This window comes from Dicentrarchus labrax, unplaced genomic scaffold, assembly GCF_905237075.1.
Source record: "Dicentrarchus labrax unplaced genomic scaffold, dlabrax2021, whole genome shotgun sequence".
Lineage (NCBI taxonomy): Eukaryota > Metazoa > Chordata > Actinopteri > Moronidae > Dicentrarchus > Dicentrarchus labrax.
This window is the reverse complement of record NW_026136719.1, coordinates 16,931,482-16,955,579: the sequence shown is the minus strand read 5'-3', so window position 1 is coordinate 16,955,579 and position 24,098 is coordinate 16,931,482. Positions and strand designations below refer to the sequence as shown.

The 24,098-nt window shown below is 37.5% G+C and overlaps 1 protein-coding gene across 4 annotated transcripts in view; it reads left to right on the top strand.

Moving 5' to 3' along the window:
* tead1b (TEA domain family member 1b) overlaps window positions 1-22,907 on the top strand; it is a 47,057-nt gene extending 24,150 nt beyond the window's left edge. The window contains exons 4-14 of one of the 4 annotated variants that reach the window (XM_051379214.1): window positions 6,729-6,793; window positions 8,991-9,053; window positions 11,276-11,287; window positions 12,199-12,330; window positions 12,605-12,651; window positions 12,760-12,821; window positions 14,129-14,253; window positions 15,480-15,653; window positions 17,970-18,110; window positions 18,222-18,374; window positions 19,591-22,907. In XM_051379214.1, the coding sequence (XP_051235174.1) occupies window positions 6,729-6,793; window positions 8,991-9,053; window positions 11,276-11,287; window positions 12,199-12,330; window positions 12,605-12,651; window positions 12,760-12,821; window positions 14,129-14,253; window positions 15,480-15,653; window positions 17,970-18,110; window positions 18,222-18,374; window positions 19,591-19,704 (1,088 nt within the window). In that variant the 3' untranslated portion in view covers window positions 19,705-22,907. Of the gene's footprint in view, window positions 1-6,728; window positions 6,794-8,837; window positions 9,054-11,275; window positions 11,288-12,198; window positions 12,331-12,604; window positions 12,652-12,759; window positions 12,822-14,128; window positions 14,254-15,479; window positions 15,654-17,969; window positions 18,111-18,221; window positions 18,375-19,590 lie in introns of all 4 variants that reach the window. The other 3 variants (XM_051379212.1, XM_051379215.1, XM_051379213.1) reach the window with 3 other exon arrangements.
* Window positions 22,908-24,098: the final 1,191 nt, after the last annotated feature.

Genomic DNA, 24,098 nt, shown 5'->3' with positions numbered 1-24,098 from the left:
GCAGAGAAGTATTGTTCTTGCCACTCAAAGGACGTAACGAAGCCAATTAAATTGTTTAATATGCCATTACTTAAATTAGCCTCAGTGTTTATGTTACACAGGTGCATAAAGGCTTTGTTGGTGAATTCAATGGCAAGCCTTTGTGTTTGCATGCCACACTGCTTTACTTATGATAACCACTGAAAGATGAAAAACAAACCATGTATAATTCATCTGCGGCATGAATTTGCCTCTCTCTCTTATTTTATTCTATATTGATTTTGTAAATCCCGTTTTAATGCAGAGATGAAATAGTTAGTTAAAGTGGAACGTTCACCCTCTTTGGATTAGAACAGTGCTTCAGGATTTTTGGACTATGTTTAAAGACCATTTTTAGAAATAAAATGGATTAAGCTTTTCCTATTATGGCTGTAAAGTGATCTTTATTATTTTTTTAGCACATTTAAGATGTTTCAGAAATGTATGTCACTTAAATTAAAAGAATGTTGATTACAATTCCTCAAACCTTTCAACATGATTTGAAAAAGCTTATGATAGTCGATTAATTGATCCGTCAATTGACTAATCTGCTACTATTTTGATAATCAGTTGATTGTCATTTTTTAAGCACAAAAGCCAAACATTTGCTGGTTTGTTGCTTATATCTAAGTGATGGTAAACTGAATATCTTTAGGATTGTTGGCCAATCCATTTCTGAGTACCGATAATTGTCTGGTGGTACATTTTTTCCACTATTTGTCATTAAAGCCACTGAAAGGTTAAAAAAAAATTACCAAATAAGCAACAAAGTTGATTGAAATGTTGCTAAATCCTAATTGGTGCACAGAACGGGACATCGAATTTTTCCAACAGATGTCTGCCCACTTCAAAACAATGAGAAACACAAAAATAGAGAATTCTCTCGTAAAACCAAAATAACCTAAATTAGTGTAGGACCACATTGCTAATAGTAAGAGGCTGACGGAGAATACAGGTTTTCAGGGCCATTAAACATTTCCAATGCTCCCAGAGTTTGACACCGATCTAAATTATCAACTGTAAAGGTCAGTGCCTCAGAACTGAAGAGCAAAGGCTTCTGTCTACACTCACTGTTTAAACAGATGTTCCATAATCATACAGGGTGTAATCCATTGTGGGAATGTCAGGATAAACCAGTTTCTTCACTGGGAGAAGCCTCAATTAACCAGAACATGGTGTAAACCTAAAATATGTTGTGTTTAGAGTGACCGGGATCACTTTTGCTTTATTGGAAAATCTCATTTTCTTGTACATTTCTATTCTGAAAGGCTTCTAACATCAACAGGCTGATGGAGGGCATTGCTCTAAAAAAAATAATAATAACAATGTAACAAGATGCCCTTTAGTGGCTCTAATGGTCCTTACAGTTGGACTAATACTTGAACACCGTTGTTCTGGAGTTTTTGAGGGTATGACTGTATTTCACAAATAACTACACTGAATCACATCTTTATCAGTACAGAAGGTGATTACACTCTTTTTCCATCTTGATTTTAGAGTTGGTAGTGAAGAAGGAAAGAAGTCAAGGACAAAAACCTAATTTTGTTGTGTTTTAGACTGCTGTCTTTATTATGGACCATATAATATCCAAAATGTGCTGTCATTACCGCTACAGATACCTTCCTTGGATTCTGAAAGCTTATTTGAGTGGACTATTAAAGGACCAGTGTAGGATTTAATTCAATCTAGTGTTGTAGTTACAGATTGCAACTCCGTCACTTCACCCTCCCAAGCACGAAAGAGAAACTACAGTGGCTGCACAAAATGTGAACGTCCCTATCTAGAGCCAGTGATTTGGTTTGTCCATTCTGGGTTACTGTAGAAGCATGGTGGACTCCATGGAAGGCGACCTGCTGCGTCTGTAGATAAGAAACGGCTCATACTAAGGTAACAAAAACATAACAATTCTTATTTTTAGGTGATTATACACTAATCAAAACATAGTATATTATATTTCTGCCGATAGGTCCTCCTTAATGTTACACACTGGACCTTTTAATTGATGAATCAAGTACATAATCATCAGGTTAATTGCTACTGAAAATGATTGTTAGTTGCAGTCTTACTGCAAGTGGATGTTTAAATATTCCCTTTTAAATGGTTGTTTTTAGGTACTTAATGCAATTTGGGGGTTAGGTGTGGCAGCGAGAGGCAGAACAGCAGAACCAAGACAGCAGCTGTACAAAAACTGTGGTTGTAGAGTTTAGTTCATAAAAAGATGATTTAAACAATGAAAGTCTCATGGGAAGTTATTTCTGGGTGAGGTGTCTCTGAGGTTGGTCCACAGTGGAGTGTGACAATACACACTATTGTTATTCACAACAGAGGGAGCCTGTCCCAGGTTGCTTGGAGAAAGGATGCTGAGGGCCAAATTGGATTTCAGACTGAATGAGGAATCAGCTACTTGGGGATGGTCTAGAGAAAGTTGAGCCACCATCTCTTTGTGGGGCTGCTGCTGGAGTGCCATTCATATGTCGCAGATTCTCCAGAGTCATTGAGATTCAGAGGCGAGTTCACTCTGGCCAGGTGGAGGGCTCCTCCAGCTGCTTAGTAGCACAAATCTGCTCAGGGGTTACACTATGCATATTTAATCCTTTCCCTGCTGCTTTCAGTGACAGAAACATCCCATAAAGAGTTAATTTGCTCCGTTCTCTCCGGGCTACGCTGCAACTGCAGGACTTAACTTAAGAACTTTTTTCAACATTCAGATATGGACAGCTGTAGTAGTATAGATCTTTCAAAACTGATATAAGAAAACATTTTATGAAGCCATCAAGGTAAGAAGTACTTAGGTCTTACCATAAAATAACTCTCCAAAATTCTTATTTATATTATATTCAACCCTGACTTCTTTCTCTGTAAACCCTGTTGAAATCATGCCAATAACATACTGCAGTTCAGCTGTTTCAAATGTATTTGTGGTTAGACGGATGAACCCTGAAAGTATAATCTTTGAAGATCCAGTGTGTAACTTTTAGGAGGATCTATTGGCAGAAATGGAATATAATCATAGATCTGGCATGTACGTGGCGCTGTCTGTGTGAACGAGCCGCTAAATGCTTGGAAGGGGTGGGTTAGACGAGTGGGTTGCAATCTGCAATCACGCCGCTAGTTGCTACTAAATCCTAGTGAATATAAGTGAATATACAAAGTCTAAAAACTATCAATTTATTCACTTGATGTCAGAGATTTGGTTGATAAAAACTTAAATGTCAATATGTACTATTTTATAGTATTTATATTTTTTACACATTTGTAGTTTTACACATTGACTTTCCATCGTTCACATTATGAATGAAAGGAATCCCTTTTGTCTATTTTCAATCTGACATTAAATGAATTAGAGAAATGAAGAAAGTATGTTTTAAACTGTCAGAAACTTTTAAGTAATCTATCTTTTAATGTGTAAATCTCCCAGCCTTCATGATGTGCAGAAGTTTATAGATCCCACATTTTTTTTTACCTGTAAATGCAGCAAACAAACTTAATGTTGATATTATTGTTATTGCTGTTTCACTGTATTATTTAATACATGCAGTTGTAGAGACACTGAACCTTTATGCTGTTTTGGTCAATTATCAGAGGCATATATCTTGGTTAGATTATACACTATATATATATATATATATATATACCAAGCTCAGTATTGCTGATGGTATTCGTAGCTCCGCTTGGCTCCAGGTTCCCTCTGGGAAAACAATCTTGATTTCTCTTTAGTAGACACTGAAATAGCCCACAAACAATCAGCCAACAAACATACTGTAAGATGTGAAATGAATTTCAAATGTAAGCAGTGTTGATGACACTTATCGGCAACATTTTTATGAAGAACTGTTCACAGCTACTGTATGTGCTACTGCTGCTGCAGAATCAAGAATATATCTTCAGTCCCAGTGGATTTAACGAAATTACAAGTGCACAAGATTTCTTTAATGCACGTGAAGACAAAAAAATTGAAATGTCATGGAATCTTGTAACTTCGAACCAAACATAAATGCCAAACTTGTGAGAATAAAATTCCTGATCAGGTTTTTTTTCTCTGAAAAGAGTTTTGGAATGCAGATTTAAATCTTGCATACAAGTTTGTACTGTGAATGATACTGCTCATGTGCCACAAAGACAAAAACTCTGCTCAATATTATTTGTCAAAGACTATTTAGTCATTAGTTTGTGGAAAAAAATATGAATTTCAGGTGGGAAAAGACTTTTGTCTAAAGCATTTTTAGTCTTGAATGTGGTCACATTTTTGTTATCAATTGTTGTTTTGCAGTGCAACAGGCAAGAAAAAAAATTCAGGCTAGCCAGGACCCATTGAGCTTTTTTTTTTTACCCCAGCCTGGTGTAAAGAATGAATTATTCAACAGTAAGCAAGCTTTCAGCTGGCCATTTGTGTGCTTTGATCTAGGAATCAGGAGTTTGCATGAATGCCTGTATTGTCATGTTATGTTTCCACAGTGTGTAAATTATTGAAAATAGTGCAGGACCCCGCTTCATCTGGTAAAGTTTATACTGCAGGCGCACTGGACAGGGTGGCTGGAATTGTAAATCCCCAGATGTTGTTTATTTGTTCTGTGAGGTCACGTGACTGTGTTCATTCAGGCTGGCCTTGCCTAAACGCTGAGCGTGAAAAGAGCTTCTGGGTCAACTTTTAACAAACTACAGTTGGAAGTCAAAGCCCACCCCTCCCCTCTCCACTTAGCGGAACAACAAATTGTGTAGGTGTGCCACACAGACAGGTGCTGCAGGTGTCAAAGCTCTTTTTGTAGCAAGTTTGTCCCCTGTGTTTTTATTTAAACTCAGTTTTGATGAAAGCTATGATTTTACCTTTTTAATGTGATGGTCAAGAGCCTGAAAAAATGCAGCCTGATCATCAGCTTGATAAATTATCTTTTCATACAATTAAAATGAGCACCTTTTTTGAAAGGAATTCATTTGTAAACCTGTCTTGCATCCATTGATATTCACCTTTAGAATAGACATTATGAAGGAAACCTACGTGATAGACCTGAAACAATTAATTGATAAATAAAATTGCAATAACTTTGAGAATTGATTAATCACTGGTTCCAGATTCTCAAATGTAGATATTTTCTGGTTTTCTTCTATGATATTAAACAGAATCTCTTTATGGAGGTTCCAATCAAGACCTTTTGAAGTCTTCATGCACTCTGAGATTTTGTTATAGCATTTTATGGACCAAACAATTAGATGCAGATTAATTGTCATTTGCAGCCCTAATATACATACATAATGGGGTTTTGAGGTTGTAATTCAAGCTGCTTTCTACAACCAAACTATCAGTGTTTGCTTGTCCATGTCCGTCTGCTCTTTTACACCTTTGAGATGTACTCTTGTGCCCTGTCACATTCTGTGATCCGCAAGGTAAAAAGAAAATGCCTTTTCTTCTGATTACCTAAGATACAGCTTATTAGCACATGTGCGGTACGTTGCGGTCCCATTGTGTCACAACAAAAGTAACTCCTTTAATTGATAATGAAGTCAATGTAGAAAAATGTTTCATATTGAGAGTTTGGTGCATTTCATAGAGGAATAGAGCAGATCCATGGCATTGGTTTGCTACAGCTGGTCACATAATTAGAGTGCCTCCTTACCTATAATTTGTGTAATAGTTTTGGTTGGCGGCATGTTATTACCATATGAAAGGGCTAAGCAGGGGTCATGTGCATTGCTACAGCAATTAGACCAGAGCTGAGGGCAGAAGAATGTTTGGAGCCGTTGTTAATTGGAAATCTCTACAAAGCTATGCTTTAATTATAATTTAGTCAGAGCTGCACTGTTTTAAACCCAATATATTCAGGGGCCATTATTTTCTGTAATAGTATGAACAGCTAGGTCTGTTTCCTTTCAAAGCGTCAGGCTTTGAAGAGAATGAGATTGAATTAGATTAATTTGAAAGGCTGTGCTGCTGCAAGTTTTTTTTTTTCATGCCAATGTCACATGGTGTTTTCACAGGGAAACTGCATCTGGTTTGTTTACATACATACCTCCTGATTTGCATGCACTCGAAATATGATTATAGACCTTATAGTTTATAACTTTGTGTATGATTCTTTGACTAGTTCCTACAAAACGTTGTGAATGAATATATGAAGAAACGTTGCAATTATCAGTTGTGAATAAAGACAGCTTTAAATATTATTCACAATTTATATTAGGTTCTAAAGTATTCATTGACTTGTGTTTAAAAAAACATAACATTTCTAACTTAAGTATATTTTTTAACTGTAGCACATAATCTGCATTTGACTACATTTTACATTTCAGATGTTCACAGTAGGACTTTAACCAATTGTTAAAAGTATTGAAAAAGCAGCACAGCGGAAGTGAGTTTATGAACAGGTAGTCATTGACTACAGCCATAACCTTTGACACATAAAATGTGTCAGGTTTGTGTTTGCTGTCAACATTTAACTCAAATGTATTGCTCAGCATATGCGTTTACATTTGAGTGATAGAAAAACTAAAACAATGAACAACCAAAGTCTACAGAACAGCCTGCGACCAAGTGTTCAAACTGAAGAGGCATAAACACTTTTACACACTCAGTATCTGATGCTATGATGTGGTTTTTCTGTGTTTTCTAAATGTCTCAAACATTTCCACTCCTTCCTTGTTATTCTGAGTTTATCTCTAAATGCATTTTGTTGTAGATATTTTAAAACACAGTTCTCCTTTTCCTGTCCACGCAGGTCGAAATGAGCTGATAGCCAGATACATCAAGCTTCGGACTGGGAAAACGAGGACTCGGAAACAGGTAAGAAAGGAGAGGAGACGTCTCTGTTGCATGAGTGTCAGAGGGCTGTCAAATCTGAATGTGTTGCCTTTGTTTCTGCAGGAGAGAAACAAAGCTAGAGAATAACACAATGCTTAGCTGTCGAGGGGATTTTTGAGGCTGAGAAGTCCCCTGTCACTGTTGTGTTGCATGAACAGATGTCCCTGGATTATGAAGTTCCTAAATTTGTCACATTTACTTGCACTTAGTACACATAAAAACTACAGTCGTAGTAGGTTTGTACAAGAGGAATTGATTCTTTAATTTTCACCTTTACCAAACTTTCACTTGAAATGCAGCCTTTCATTTTCTACAATAAAGCAGTTACATAAAGCAGCATTATTGTCATTTGAAAAGAGAGTAGCCACTGTAGCTCAACAGTGCAAGTATTCCTCCTCATGACTAAATCATAGAGGTCGTGCACTTGGCCAGAGTAGAAGCCTTTATTAATAGGAAGGTAGAAGCCTTAATAGATTGGTACCATTTCTGATCAAAGAGCGTACTCGCTGCAGACAGTGTTGGAGAGTGCATCCTGTCTTCTGCAACACACTGTGTGCACTGCAGACACACAACTCTCACCACAGAGCTGAGCTCAGATTCTTGAATCAAACTGTTATTGTAAATCATGTAATATAAATAATATAGAATTCAGGGCTCTTAGTCTTTTTCTCTTGTATGTGTATCTCATAGGAATTATGGCACTAAAATAAACCAAAGGATGCAGTTTATTCTAGTATTCAAATGACCTGATAATGAGCAGCTCTGATGGTGCTACAGTAACCCACTGACTCTTAACAGGAAATTCCCTGTATGACCACTGACTTGAGTGACGGTGATAAACCAGCTAGTGTCTACAGTGACATTCGATCACTGTGTGTGTGTGAATTGATCAATCTGTACCAGAAAGGCTGTGTGGTTTCTTTCTCTGTGACTTGTCTGCTCGACACAGAATCAGAGAGTAGAGAGAGTTGTTTACTCACAGCTACACCAAGAAACATGTATCTGTTTCTATTATTAGTTTAAATGTTGAATGTGTATGTAATTGCTGTGATATTTATGTTTGGGCTTCAAATAACAAGTATTTTCATTAGAGATGAAATTGCAAATTGCAAACAATTTCAATAACTGAGTAGTTGTAAAGTTTTTTTTAATAAAGGTTTGTCAGAAATTAACTTGTTTAAACTTCTCAAATGCAGATTTTCACTGTTTTTCTGAGTCTTTTGTGATAGAAACTGAAAATGTTTTGACAAAACATGCTGTTTGAATAAAATGCTAGAAAATTGTGAAAAATGCCTCGTATAATTGCCCAGAGCCCAAGGTGACGTCTTTTTAAATTTAGTTTTATCACACAAACGGAAAGATTTTGGATTTACAATAACATAAAACAAATAAAATAGTTGCAGATTAACTTTCTGTCCATCAATTCATATTTTGTTCAGCTCTAGTTTATATATCAACCTGTATAGCAAGAAAATATGTAAATAACATTAATATTTACCCACAGAGGAAACCCACTTGCTGATGCCCTTTCTGTTAAATCATCCAAAACTCACCTTTGCGTGAAAGGTGTTTGAGGAGAACGTGAATCCATCCCTCAAACCTGTCTTCAACACACATCACTTCTCTTTCACACTGCTACTTGCACTGCTGAATGTTTCATGTGGGAATATCAAATAATTTTGAACTGTGTGAACGTCAGGGGTAAACTTGGCCAGTGAAATGCCTCGCCCAGCTCCCGTAAGAATACTAGACTAGCCAATTCTCATTCAGCACACAGCAGATCACATCTGGGTGCTCTTAATGTGTGCTAAAGGGGCCTGCATCCTCCTTAATCAGTTCACTTAAGTGACGACAAGACACAGCATAACGCTTTATTGGCTGTTAGCTTGGTGTGTGGTTTGGAGATGCTTCTGTTATGCACATTATTTCCTTCAAGTGTTTTTTAAACAAAGAAATGTTTAATCCACTTTGTACTTTTTTGGTTTTTCTTGCTTTTTTATTTTCCGTTTTCTCTTTCTTAATGGAGGTGTCTAGTCACATACAGGTCTTAGCAAGAAAGAAAGTTCGAGAAATCCAAGCTGCCATTAAGGTACGTCTGGCTTTGCCCAGTTACAGGGGGCTTTTCATTGCCATGGTTACAGGCTCTTCCTTTGTTTTCCTCCCCTCCCCTACCCCGCAGGTGTCTAGTCACATTCAGGTTCTTGCCAGAAGGAAATCTCGTGAGTTTCATTCCAAGCTAAAGGTATGCGCTTTTCTGCTTTTGGGCTTGTTGGTTGCTGTGCGTCTTAACTTCCTGTTTCCCGTGGTGACAGAGTGAATGCCTGATGCTCTGATTCCTCCTAACCCAAATCCTCTGCTGACTGAAGTCTGTTCAGATTTTCTAACCCCCCCGCCCCCCACCCTTGTCAGTCCATCTTTCACCCATACTCAGACATGCTGTCACTGTCCTGCCTTCTTTAATCTACATTTATTCCCTTTCATTGCGGGCCTTTGCCTTGAGAGCGGCTGCTCAATCAATTCCAGGAATATAGTGAAGACATATTGTTTTTGTATTTCCTCAAGTAAAAATAATTAAATGGCTAAAGCAAATGTTACTGGTAGAGCCTGACATAATCCAGATTTTTGAGGCCAATACCATTATTGAGAGTTAAATAATCTGATAACTATTTATTGACCAATAATGTACAAAAAAGCATTGGTAAGCATACCTGAAATAAGTTTTTTAAAGAATTGTGGCCAAGATAGTTGCTAACATACTTTTGTTAAGCAGATATAACATTTACCATGTTAACTGTCTTAGTTTAGCTTGTTATAACTACATGCTACAGTTGAGGCTGATGATGGTACTAGATGAAAAGTCAGGATCACCAAAGTAATTACAATTCATCCTGGACATGTTGAAGGATATTTCATTCAAAACCACAAAAGTCAACCTCATGTTGTTGCTACAGGGAAGGTCAGGTGGATCACTCCAGTCAGTAGAATGACGATCTATATAAAATTGTTGATATAATTCAGTCTAAACCAAAGTGATGGACCAATTGACAGCTCACCTGACACTGCAGTGCCGCTAGCATGTCCCTCTAGTGGAAGATTTCTAAATAATGTCCATAATATTTTCTTGCACTAACCTGTCGACTGGCCTATACACCCAAACCGGACATAATGAGCCAATACCAGCCAATAAAAGTGGGCCGGTTTATTTACTGGTGAGGCTCTATTTTTTACTCTATTTGATTTTGGTTTTACTAAATTATTACCAAGTGTGCAAATGTGAGGAAGCATGCTGGCATTGGCTGTTGGTGAGTGGCTGAGAGCTGAAGGTCCGAGCAAAGCGGTCTGATGGCGGCTGGCTGCTTTCTGAAATGCCCTCTCTGCTTTTTTTGTTCTCCCTTCAATCTGTTGATAACTCCAGACTTTCACAATGCCATGGCTGTCAGCCGCTTTACTTCCTCCCAGTTCAGATGTCTTCATTTCAGAGAGTTCTTGACAGTTATTTCAGCAATAGTGAAATCTGTTAAAATCACTGAAGAAAGCTTTACAGAATGGCAGATTAAAATGGGAGAAAATCATTGTGAAAGAAGTAATCTTGTATAATATTGAACTGTAATTTAAGGTATTTTATGAACTAATGCTTGTATACCAAAGGACACTCCACCCATGTGCCATTTTCTTCTTTTCTTGGGGAGCCGACTATACGTTTTTGACTTCACACTTTTCTCCACTCCCAGTATTCAACATGAATTAATGACCCCTCATTAATCTGTGTGTGTGTGTGTGTGTGTGTGTGTGTGTGTGTGTGTGTGTGTGTGTGTGTGTGTGTGTGTGTGTGTGTGTGTGTGTGTGTGTGTGTGTGTGTGTGTGTGTGTGTGTGTGTGTGTGTGTGTGTTGAGAAACAGAAAGAGTCAGATAGGCAGCTAGCCACATGAATGCCTGGTCTTTCAAGGGCACAGGCGGCTGTCTGAAGAAAAACAGACAGCTTTTGTATGAATCCCTGTCTTTTCTCATTTAAAGCAAATTAGAGTTCAGGGGCAAAGAGAAATATAAGTGTGCCCTTCATTTAAGGGGGCATCAATGAAAACCTGCTGTTTCTGGTCTTGTCTGTGGTATTTTAGTGAAATAACAGTCATTACGTTACTGCTCTGTTGTTTTGTCTCGAGTGATGACTACTGATCAGATTGTGAAAATTATAGAGAGCAAGAACCCCCCCCACCCAACCCCAGAGACCAAGGATAATTTGTTAATACAAATTTCATAAGCCTTTGTCATTTAGTGTCCATTACACATCTGTGTTGTGTTGTACTGTGTGAAAAAGGCTTGATATTCTGAAATTAAAGTAGAATGTATTTTTTCCTATGATGTGTGGAGCTGTGACACTGAGGATTGTTTATGCATAGCTCAGACTTTTTTTTACAAATGTTTGCGTTTTAAATGTACAGTAAAACCATGTTTGTTTGCATTTAGGTTACAAGTATGGTAAGCATTTCTTTTCAATTTGTGATGCTGTTTGTGCTTTTATTAGAAGCTGCCTCATCCTTCAGCTGCTAGTTTTGCATTCGTTCTCCTGCTCTAGCGACACAATAGCTGCTGCCCAGTGTTTTCCCAATTTATTGCTGTCTCTTTGTGTCATCACACTATTATCATACTGTAGCTTGACTCTGCTCCACCGGCATCTGTTGCCAGCATGCGTACCTTTTACTTCTGCCACCAGTGAGTCTGCATGGGTTTGCTAGTTTTGTTAATTGGTTGCCAACGTGTGCACTATTTTACAGTATTTACACTGAATTTAGCAGGTTCAGTATGACTTCCGAAACAACATACAATGCGCAGTGCACTTCTGAAGGCTTTTAATGGTTCTGAATGAATTACGATTTCATTCATTTAAGCATTGTGATTTTCAATTAATGTAAATATGTCCTGAGAATGTAAAAAACATTTTGTCCAAAAGTATTAGCTGGAAATAACCAAGTGGGATTTGTGTCCTTCAGTTTTACTTTAGAAATTCTTCACAATGTCTAGATGTGTTTTGACATGCAGACAAATGCAGCCTTGATAGAAGTGCTGAATGAGTTTTTTTTATAAGTATTTTAGTGGTAGATTAGTCAACAAGCAAACCTTCATTTAAGTGCATATCTCTGCCAACCATTGTATATTGGAATTCAATTGTCATTGTTTGGTGCATTCCTTTTTTTAAAAAAAAGAAAAAGCCTACACTTAAATAGCAACATAGATGCATCTTCTTTTAACCTGCTTGCTGTTTACTGTTGTAAGAGAGGTCAGTGGTGCTTTCAGTGTGTTGTTTGGAGTCTGGTTGTTGCTACCTCTGCAACATGCCCCACCTCCCCCCTTCTGTGTGATTGCTAAGCCTTTTGTGACTGCTGTTAAAGGACCAAGCAGTGAAGGACAAAGCCCTCCAGAGCATGGCCTCCATGTCCTCGGCTCAGATAGTCTCTGCCACGGCTATTCACAACAAGCTCGGACTGCCAGGCATCCCGCGCCCAGCCTTCCCTGGAGCAGGGGTAAGACCCTCATCGGCACCCCACTATTGATCCATCCTGTCCAGCTTCACCCAGTGCAGCCATGGGGCCAACCACGCCGACACCCGGGCCAAATCACATTACACACCACAGCTTTGCACAACTGCCCCTATCAGATAAGCACATGATCAAATGGAGTGGTAGTCAAGATAACTACATCCACTGAACATGGAGCTAAGAGACGTTTTGATCTTGTTGCTAACAGCTGCTCACAATTGGATGTTCTTTGTTCTTTGTTGTCTATTTATATATCTAGTTATGGCAGGGCATGATATCGACTGGTCAGCCAGGATCCTCACAAGAGTAAGTATCATACTTGGGAGAACTGAAACACTTTTTAAGCAGTAAATTTAATATATAGTGCTAGGGCAATGTTTTTTTTTCTAATGAGTCTGTCATCTTCTGTTCCAGTATTAAGCCTTTCACCCAGCAAGCCTATCCAATCCAGCCAGCAGTCACAACAGCCCTTTCAAGTGAGCATTTACCCGATAAATTACCCAAAATGTACATCACACTTTGCACAATTGTTGCTGAATCTGAAAAATTTTAATGCAGCTTGTTTTTCACACCTCCACCCTAACGTGTTTGGGTGTGTGCTATGTGCAGAACATAGTTAAATGTGCGAACTATTTACTGTGTTCCAGCTCACTCAATCTCCACACATGCATTTCAAAACCTCTTCAATTGTTAAATCTGTTCTTTTAATGTTACTGTGACAATTGGCATACTGTCTCGTTGTAAAACAAATGTGAAGTGAATACGTTTGGGGGATAAAAACAACAATAAAAGCAAGTTTTGATACTTTGAACCCACCTACATTTCTCCAAGAGCACCTTACCTACAGTGTAGCTCCAGGAGTGAAGAGAAGGGTTTGAGGGTTTGACACTAAAATGAAATCTATTTCAGCAAGTTTTTATCAGTGAAGTTTAGTTTTTTCAAGTTCAAAATGTGTTGGCAGTTAAGCAGTTAATATTGCTCAAATATCAGTCAGAGGGAATCATCAATGAAACTGCAGAAAATCTATATTTGATACATATTTAGCCTATTCAGAATTAAAATTTCTTAAAAATTTGATAAAGTGCTAAATCCAAAGTCAAAGCCAAACATGCATAGACAAATGATTTATTCTATCCCATGTGAAGATTTTTTGTTATTTGAAGATTGATTGTAAATTAGCGCTCCTGTGTCAAAGTAGAAGTAAAAACGTTCTCTTTCAAAATCTGGAACCAAAACATCTGTTAGCTGTGGAGACAGAACTCATGGAGACTTATTTTACAGCATATGACTCATATCAAATAAATATTATTATTACGCAAGAACACAAATGGGATGAAAAGAAATATTTGTATTTTTCCCTAGTTTCAGTTGTGTCTGATTTTCCTCGCCAAGAACATTACTGTTTTATTCTTACTTACAAATATTTATGAAAATAAGAAAATATTGATGCATCAATAGTTCATGTACTGTGCATATAAATGTTTCCTGAATGATGCTCAATATGTTGCATTGCTGTGACCTAAAAAAAATGGTTTCAAGGGCAGGTACAGCTGTAATTTGCAAATAAATATTTAATTCATTTTGGTTGTACAGTTTGTGAATTGCTTTGAAGTAATGAGTAGTGTAGCCAGTAACAACATAAACAAACCTTACTCCCAATAGATGTCCCTGAAACCTCTCAAACAACATCTCTAACATGGCATAAGGGTTCTATTTGTTACAGTGTCCACTATATGCAACCCACAGACAGGATGGATCTTTTATCATTGTGGTGTTACTTCAGGTTACGAGGCCACCGCAGCTCCAGCTCCCACGGCACCAGCATGGCAGGGCCGCTCCATCGGCACATCCAAACTCCGACTGGTGGAGTTCTCCGCCTTCCTAGAGCAACAGAGAGACCCAGACTCAGTGAGTAGAGAATTATACTAAAGCATGAAATATCACTATCTCATGGTTTTCATTCCCACCTCTTATCATCCAGTCCTTTCCTCTATGAATACACTGGGACATTTTCCCAGGCAGAGAGTCAGTTGAGAAGAGGCCAAAACAAGCTGAGAGGGGGGGAAGCCTGGCCTGTAGGGACACACAGCATGAAAACCTGCAGAAATAATGAAGGACTGTATATTAATCAGTTACTTAATAGGCATGCCAAAACTATATTTACGCTGCAGAGTGTGAGTTGACTGATCAGCAGCTTCAAGTCTGTCTTACATTCCTTGTATGCTCTAGCAAATATTTAATGTTTGTCCGCATTTTCCTGTGCACTTTCTTTCTTTTGGTATTAATACGGCATGACAACAGCCATTAATCTTACATTAAGCGTAATGCTTGAAATTGTTGCATTTGCCCTAAAGGCTACAATGGTGGAGAGGCTGCTCTGTGAGCTTTTAAACTGAAGTGCAGCGCCACATGACAGGGTTTCATACAGTCACAGCGAGGGCAACAAACCTCTGAAAATCAGATGTTATTCCCTGATTTGCTGCTTCTCTTTCTGCTTTTGCTATGCATCATGGGTTTGAGGTTTAACAGACCACAATTTTTATCCTCTCTAAAACCAAATCCAAATATTCTCAGTTAAGAGGTTTAAGGGAGGGTTTATAATCATCCATCATTAGCTTTTGAGAAAATTAATTATTATTATACTGTATTGTTTTGCCTAATTTAATACTTGAAAATAGATCTTGGTCAGAATTTGTAGAATGTTTCACAGCTTTCTTGTCAATAATAAAGTTACAACTTAAGCCTATAGAATTTGGGTGAAACAGATTTAATACAAATATGGGGATCAGTTTGTTGTTGGCTTTAGTGGAGCAGAATATTACCTAATTGGTATATCATGAAATAAAAAAAAGATGCGTAAAACCATGCAGACAGTCAAATAAAAAGCAATGTTGCATTGGCTTATTTCTCATCATCAGAGTGTATTGCTACCAATCTAATTCTAGTTTCCACTTGTTTATTACTGAGGTTATTTGTCAGAATTGGCTTGTTTTATTTCGTTTAATCTCTGTGTTGATGTTACTGTTACATTTTATCATTTTATGTTCAAATTCAGACTGACTTGAGTTTTACTTCTTTTCTAAGTTGAAACCTGATCACCATATTTGAAAGTATGTTTCTATTTACTCTTTCAGTACAACAAGCACCTATTTGTACATATCGGACAGACAAATCATTCCTACAGTGACGCCCTGCTGGAGTCGGTGGACATTCGTCAGATTTATGACAAATTCCCGGAAAAGAAAGGAGGACTGAAGGAGCTGTATGGAAAAGGTCCCCAGAATTCCTTCTTCCTTATAAAATTCTGGGTGAGTATAATTTGTCAGCTACATTGATAAGATTGATGAGGATCATATAAAATGGCAGTGTTGCAGCTTGATTATGTTTTACACACATCAGTCATTGCAACCTTGTGCACATTGGGAAATGTTTGATGGCTGAATCCTCTTCAGTAACTGTCTGTCCAGGTTCGTCTTTAGTGATTGGGTGTAATCAGTCTACACAGAGAAGATTGCTCTCTTAATGCTTGCAGAATGCACTCTGCTGTATTTGGACTTGCATAGCAGGAGAGCTTTTGATCAAAGCACTCACTAATTCAATGTAATATCTCCAAACAATGAATGACCTGGTTGCACTCCTAATGGCTGTTTAAACATTGCATGTATTTCCTCCCTGATGCAAAATGCTAACTAGCGGCAGCCAACAAAGTAGGACCGTATGCACTTGGACCAAGTCCCCTCAAATTCCTTTTGAAGTGACCGGCCAATCTAAATTTCAAATGAAAGACAGAATCTGCACAATAATGAATGTATAACTGCTTTGCTTAATGAAGGAGGAGAATGTTGTAGGAGGATGTCTCCTCTTTCTGTATCCATAATGAACAGGATGTTGAGGGCATAGAAAGGCTGCCCTCCAGGAGCAGACCCGTTCAACCTTGTAAATCAGTCTTTTAACGTAATTTCATTGAATCCCTGTTAGAATCGTATTTCCAATATGTACACATTAACATGCATATTCAGATGTGGCTGAGATCTTCTAATTTAATATATGCAATGTACATGTTTAATCTCAACAGCTCTTGATCAGATAGTGACAAAGAAATTTAATTAATTAAAGCTGATTTTGATTTAGCATTTTTAGATACATAATTTAAACCAAATATATTCTGGCTTCCTCTGAAAAAACCAAGCACAAATATGAGTCTCAATTCTGTACTATATACTAGTTTCTACAGTGCATTGTTTTCCAGTTTGTATAAAAGAAATCAACATATATAATACATCTATTATAAACTTAACTGTTTTATACTAACAAGAAAAGAAACAATACCTGTGCAATATCTCTTTAAAATGGCTCTGCTGGGGCACCCTGCATCGCCCCATCTACCAAGACTGAGTCCTTGCTGCAGCGGCCATGGGTTCAACCCCGACCTGTGGTCCATTGCTGGCTGTCATCCCCTCGCTCCCTCCCTCCCCCCTCTCCTGTCAGTCTTCAGCTGTCACTATTAATTAAAGGCAATAAGCTACGGCTTTGTAGTGAGTTTCAGTTCTGTTTTTAGTTGTCCGGCAAAAACTCTCTCACTCGTCGCTCTCGTAGTGTCAGTTTTGGTCACAGCTCTAAAAACCCACTCTGCTATATGTTACATACTACATAACAGCAGCCGGACACAGTTAGCAACTTGCTGGTGAACATAGTAGAGAGCGTTTAACAGCCAAGGAGCCAGATATTTCCCTCATGTGTTGAGAGAGACAAACAAATAGAACTAAAAGAGGGTAAATATTAGACCTAAATTCATCATGTGATGAATGAATGATAACATGGCTCAGTAATGTCTGGATATTTAAATACTGTGAGCAACTATTTGATTGGCCAAGATCCTTATTGCAGGTTTAATAAAGTATGTTTTTTTGGTTTTCTGGGTGTTCCTGGAGTTGTTTCACCAGCATCCACTATTAGTTTTTTTTTTTTTTCAGCTTTGAGTATCACCTTCGAGTATCACCTTCATTTCCTTTGTGATTTGCATTGTGGAAGAATACTGTGTATCAATAGCAGATTCAAAAATAAGGGCTTTTATCACTTTTCCAGTGTGAACCCACTACATGATCAAAAACTGTAAAGAGCTGATTTTTATTGCAGATGTATTGGTATTAGTATATGTCTGCTAATAACAAATTGCAGGACAAACCAAGTTAGTGGCGATTTAGAAATGTCTCTGATACATAGTTTGTCCACCAGAGAGCAGTGACAAGATTATTTTACAAATGTAAGATGTCCCACTTATGTAAAGTTCTTTTGTCATAGTTCTTAAACATTTTTTAAACTTATTGACTTTCAAAGATTGTATATATACACATGGGCTTGTTGTTACTTGTTGTATGAAATACTGAATACTTTATTTAATTAGTTTAGTTGTAGTTAAGTGTTGCTTCATCGCTTATTCTCCTATGCACCTGTCGGTATACAGATGTGCAAAGCTGACTTTTCTTTGGCACGTGCCATTGTCACGACAAGTGTTTTATTTCACAATTTTAATGCACTGTATTTACCTCTTTTTATCATGGCTGTATAGGGTTCAGTTTACAGTAATAAATACAAATATTAATCTTTTTTTGTCTGGCTCCCAGGCGGACTTGAACTGCAACATTCAAGATGATACTGGATCGTTCTACGGAGTCACTAGTCAGTATGAGAGCTCAGAGAACATGACCATCACATGTTCAACAAAGGTCTGCTCCTTTGGCAAGCAGGTGGTCGAGAAAGTTGAGGTGTGGACTTAAATACTTCCTATTTGGTGAATCCAAACAACTTACTGTTGTGTGTCGCCTTTTATCTCAAATTATTAAATAATTCTTAAATTATTCTCTCTTTTTCCTCAGACTGAATATGCACGGTTTGAGAATGGACGCTTTGTCTACCGGATAAGCCGGTCTCCCATGTGTGAATACATGATCAACTTCATTCATAAGCTAAAACATCTGCCAGAGAAATACATGATGAACAGCGTGCTGGAGAACTTCACTATCTTATTGGTAATCACCTTACTGACCTGAGTGGGCGAGATCCTCTCCAGGACTCTCATTCTTCTTCTTCTTCTTTTTGCTGTCAGATTGTGTTGGTGGCTCCAGCTGGCTTTATAAAATAGAGAAATGGTGTGTGGGGGGTTGACTGGGGCCTTGGGATGAGTTCTTCCCATTGGTCCTACATTGCTCTCATTCCACAGGGGATGAAACACAGTGTGAGGAGCCTCATTATCTGCAGGGGGAAAGGGAGGATAAGAGGGGGCAGGAACCCCTGTTATTAGCCATCACATGGGGTCTTAAAGCATCACTCAGCACTACTGAGAATGCAAATAATAAATAAAAAGACCGGCATAGACTTATACTTTGCGGCGTGCACGCACAACAGCAACCAGGGCCCAAAAGAACCTTAAGGCTAAGATGATCATAAAATCCATCTTAAGAACCTTTTTAAGGTTGTTTTCCCAAAAGCACTGATTTTAAGATGCTTTATGCTAGAAATCATTGTAGATCAATGAGTGCCTCCTTCCTGTTTGTACAAGACTAAGAACGTCTTAAGCAGTTGTGAGATCTGCAGGCCGAACTGAGAATAACACATTTCAGTAAAGTTTTTATTGTTTTTGTAAATCATAAAACGCCTCCTTATAGCTGAACTTTTATCATGGCTACTGATGCTCTCTGTTGAGTGACTGTTTTTATTCTAGGGTGTGTGTGCTCATAAAGCTCAAATACAGAAATAAGGAATTGCATATGCATGAATTATACAAAAACATCACTGCTTGATTTTAGGTTTAATATGTGCTTAAGGGTCAACTTAGGAGATGTCTTGAGCAGCAGCTAAATCAGTTCACTTTTACTTTTTTACTTGACTGCAAATTCCACGTATTAAACATTTATATTGTGTCGTTTACCACATTTATGCTTATGTGATTTATTTTTAATATATAGTATGGCCTTTAATATATAATAATATATAGTACACGCAGTTAAACCACAGAGAGCTGACATAATGCAAAAGGACTCTACTGAGAACTGCTTTGGAAAATGTGTAAAAATGTAAGAACATTTAAAGAACAGCACTTAAATGCTGTTAACTTCTAAGATTGATAGTTCCCTCTTTTGATTCTATACCAGTGTTTGTGGTTTTAAAAATACTACTTTTTATTTATTTAAAATTAAACTGTATAGCTCTTCTCTACCAGAAAGGTGACTGTCTCTTCTCTTGCAGGTGGTGACAAATAGGGACACCCAGGAGACGCTGCTATGTATGGCGTGTGTGTTTGAAGTTTCAAACAGTGAGCACGGTGCCCAGCATCACATCTACAGACTGGTAAAAGAATGAAAGGCTCTGAGAAACCCCCCCCACCCCCTCCAATCTTTTCATAGACTTACCAACCTCAAAACAAGTGGCAGTGCCTCTACCTGAAAGTCACACCTACAATGCTTTTTGGTCATGGTATCGGGTGAAGTCAGTTGTTATAAATTTGTTTTAATATAAAGTGTTTGTTATTTGACTGCAGCTGTGAATTGCGGTACAGTTGTTTTATGTTTAAATATATGAATTCTCATTTAAAATATGTTGAGTTGGTCTCCGTTGGGTATAAATGTGGCCGTTCTTAAAGAATTTACTAGATTCATTTGGTAAATGGAAATATGTGTGTTGTCTCTTTCTGCTTTGTTATGTAAACTAAAAAAAAAAAAAAGGATGCTGGCCTTTTCTATCAGCGGCCTGATGTGGTCTGTGTAATATGTTTGAGTGTGTTTTTGTATGTCTGTAGTTAATAATTTGTGAGCATACATAATGTCAATATACAGACATGCACCCACAGCCAATAGATTTTCCAAAGAAACAAAACTAACACAACACTACATAGACAGTAGTTGGAAGCAAGTGGTCGTGAATATTGCATATTACTATTTCTTTTTAAAAAACAAACTCACCTTTCAGTCGTATATTTATCCCTGTTGAAGCACTCCAAGTCTTAGACACTAACAGAATGAATGCACTGTGAAAATACTACAAACATTTTGCATCTGTTTTACCAGCTGCTAAGCATTTCTGAGCTGCAAACGAGTCTTTTCTCTGTGACAACTGATAAGAGAATAATTAGGTTTTCAGACAGGTAAAAGTGCTGCTTGAAATGACTTTCATCTGGTCCAAAAGCAATTGGTTCCCCTTCCTGAACTTGCCTTAGTGATGCTTACTTTTACTTTGTTAGATTTTGTGGTTTTAGAACAACAGTTTAAATAAGCATAACACTATAAATCACTTGCAGACAGCCGGCCTTGTTCAGTATACTGTGGCTTTGCCCCCCCCGAAAGACTCAGAATATCATTCCCCTCTGGGATCGCGGTGAAATAACTCCTAGCCAGAGTGTTGCTGCCTTCACACTATGTTCACATGTTTCTGTGGCCTACGCCGATCCCCAGCCTTAAACATGTTATAGCTGTGTGAACTCCAAAAGATGCCACTAAAACTGTGATCTCTACGTGGGAAGACTCTTTATATGTTTGCATTGTGTAAAGAAATGCACAATATTATCTGCCAAAGTGTAGATGTACAGTGCCTTAGAATATACTCTAACATTACCCTTTGCTTTGTTTTAAGTCTAAAATCAGTTTTGTGGATGAAACAGGCAAAAACAACTCACCAGTATATTTATACTTGGTACATCTTCACATCTGAGAAATTGTTTCTTATAATTGGTACACTCCTGGAAATACAGTTTGTTGTTGTTAAGTGGCAGTACACTTATGTTAAATTATTATACAGGTTATATTTTTCTCTAACGCTGTAATATGTTCCTAAAACATCAGCCTTTTTTCAAAGAGTGTAATATAAACACAGAATTACTGCCTTTCTTGTTGTAAATGACCAAAAATACAGAGATACAGTCATCTTTTGTCATGTCCTGCATGGTAGCAAGGAAGTGCCTTTGGTTTAAAAATTTCCAGCTTCAAAAAGATAAAACAGAAATTAAAAATTACATGTTGCTAGACCAAAAATGAGACATAAGTGAAACCAATCACCACATTGCCTTTTTAAAGGATTGTAATGACAGCAGGGGACAGCTGGTTACTGGTAAAATAAATAAATGATACATTCATTTTTATTTACATTGTGCATTGATTTCAGATATTATGTATTTGAAGAAAACCTATTTCTTTGCTTGAGGTCAAAGCCTGAAAGACCTGCTGATAACGTACAGCCGCTGACTGCATGCAGGACGTCAACTCGTACAAACACTACAGCTGTCTGCTTCTTGCACACTTGCAGGTTCAAGTGTTTTTTAAAAAAAAAAAAGTTTTTTTGGAAACATTATGGTTTCCTCTTTCCCACGACCGCATGCTCGCACGATGTGAAAACCACAGTAAACATCACATTTTTTGCAATGTTACCTTTGATGATGCAGACGCAGCTGTGATGTCGACGAGGCAGGGACCGACACAAGCTTTTATCATTACTTATCTATCAGAACAAAAGAAGTTATAGTTTATTTAATAGTATTTCTAACAGTACACACTGTTTTAATGTTAATAAATCTGAAATTGTTTCCAAAACCTGTTTGAGATGCTGTTTCAAAAACTAATTTTTCACAACTGCTAATGTGGACGAGGCCGTCGAGGTTAATACTTTTCACCCGCAAGGACCATGGCTACTCAAACATTTACCGTTTCTTACAAAAAATTATAATCATCTAAAGTATTTTAACTGAAGAAGCTCTAAATAATTGCAGACAATGTCTCTGGTGGATGCAGATAAAGTTCAATCATTCAGTATTTTGCCACAGTCCTGTGGACACTGTGGAGTTTTAATAGGCTTTTTTCTCCTTATGTTTACCCTGTGTATCTGTTCACATTTATTGATTACTTAGTGAGATGTTCCGGTTTTCTTATTGTACTCGTATACAGTTGTACTTGGTTTTGTGATGACATTGTCTGTATATTGCAAGCCCAATAAGATGGTGATGATGTTGCTGCTGCAGTGCTGGTACATTTTGACATGTCGTTTCAACACTTAAAAACAGCAGGACACCAAGGTCTGGTGGGCCATTTGAAGAAAAAAAAATGGACATGTTAAAAAAAAATAAAAATCAGCTAAGTTGAGGAATCATGCTACAAACATATCAGCAGTTTAGCTCTTGTTATTTGTAATTCCGTTGAAGAGTAGGTACTGGTACCTTTTTGTTTTATGACCATTTTCAGATGGTGGCTTTAAAGTGATTTTTCACATAGCTCAAATATAGTTATCATACACACATTTGGGTTTTGTGTGCAGACTTGTTTTTTGTAAAAAGGTGCTTTGTACAAAATTATCTTAGCTTTTCTTGGTACAGATGTGTGATATCTTTTCGTATCCATGACAGTAAAAAGTGTTGGAGCAAAGGAGAGAAAGAAGCTCTGTGATGTTTCTGTGTTCTGCATATGGTCTTGTCTTGGCTCCGTAACATTATGATGCCTTCTTGATAATAGTAGATATTTTGTAGCTTTCTAGATACTTTGTATGTATGCAACATTGAAGTTAAATAAATCTGAAAAATATTGCCTCCTTTCGTTGTCGCTTAAGTTTAACATTTCACATAAGTTTGAGTATTCACTCATAGAGTAGTATTACAGACATTATTCTGTGTGGTATGGACTGAGGGACTTGACTTCACTCTTTGACTGCAAAAACCTCATATCAACAGTAGATGGAGCCTGTCACTTGCTTTATATTTAACTGTTTCACATGTAAAGGGCACATATTTAATGTACACCACTGTGGTAACAGTGCAGTAACAGAAACCACCACCAGAGGGAAACATTGTGTAATTAAAAGCAAATGCATTCTGGGTTCCTTCCTTTTGAGTTAACTACCCACTCATTAAAGCACCAGTAAACTGTAGCTTAATTTAAATTGTGTAATTAAAGTGAGTCACATACAACATATAAAGGCAAACCTTTGGCATTGTAATCCAAATGTGTGACGGAAATTCTAAAAAAAAGGCCCAAATAATAATTATTGCTTTAAAACAACTGTTTGTTAGTTTGGGAATGATATCAGCTCTTTCCTGTGGCTTTGATTTAGTGGTGAAGTAACTCTTGTGGAGGCAGTAAATGCACTGTCCAGATGGAAGTTCACACAAGCAACTTTTATTCTGAAAATTGTGATTGTTAACCTGATCAACTGGGCTAGAGGGGATCTCACAACACACTGCTGGTACAAATTAGGCATTTGAAAGGGCTCAAAGATGAAGGTCTTCCTGCAGGATAACTAAAAACTACCTAACAGAGTTAAATAAAAAAAAAAAACTAAATAGTTTTGGAGTATGTAGTGCCACCATGTGGTCATTTATAAAAAACAATTACACTTCTACACCATTAATAACTCCTGTACTGTGAGGGGTATAAGTTACTGATACTGGACTCTACTGTTGTTCAGAGCCATCGTTCACATGCACATACATCCGACTGATCCTATAGATTTTGATAGCAGTTAAACTCAATGGTCATGAGTATGACGTAATTTAAATTTAGTCATATCTAAAGAAGCCATAATAGTCCCGGGATTTCAGTAAATATCAGAATGATTTTCTATGTACTTGGAAGCAAATCAAGACAATAACATGTGGGTGGTTAAAGCAAAGATAACCAAAATCTAATCCATCAAAGGAACAAGATCAGTCATATATTGTAACACCACAAGATGCATGTCCTGATACACCTCTTATACCATATCTCCTGCAAGAGCACATA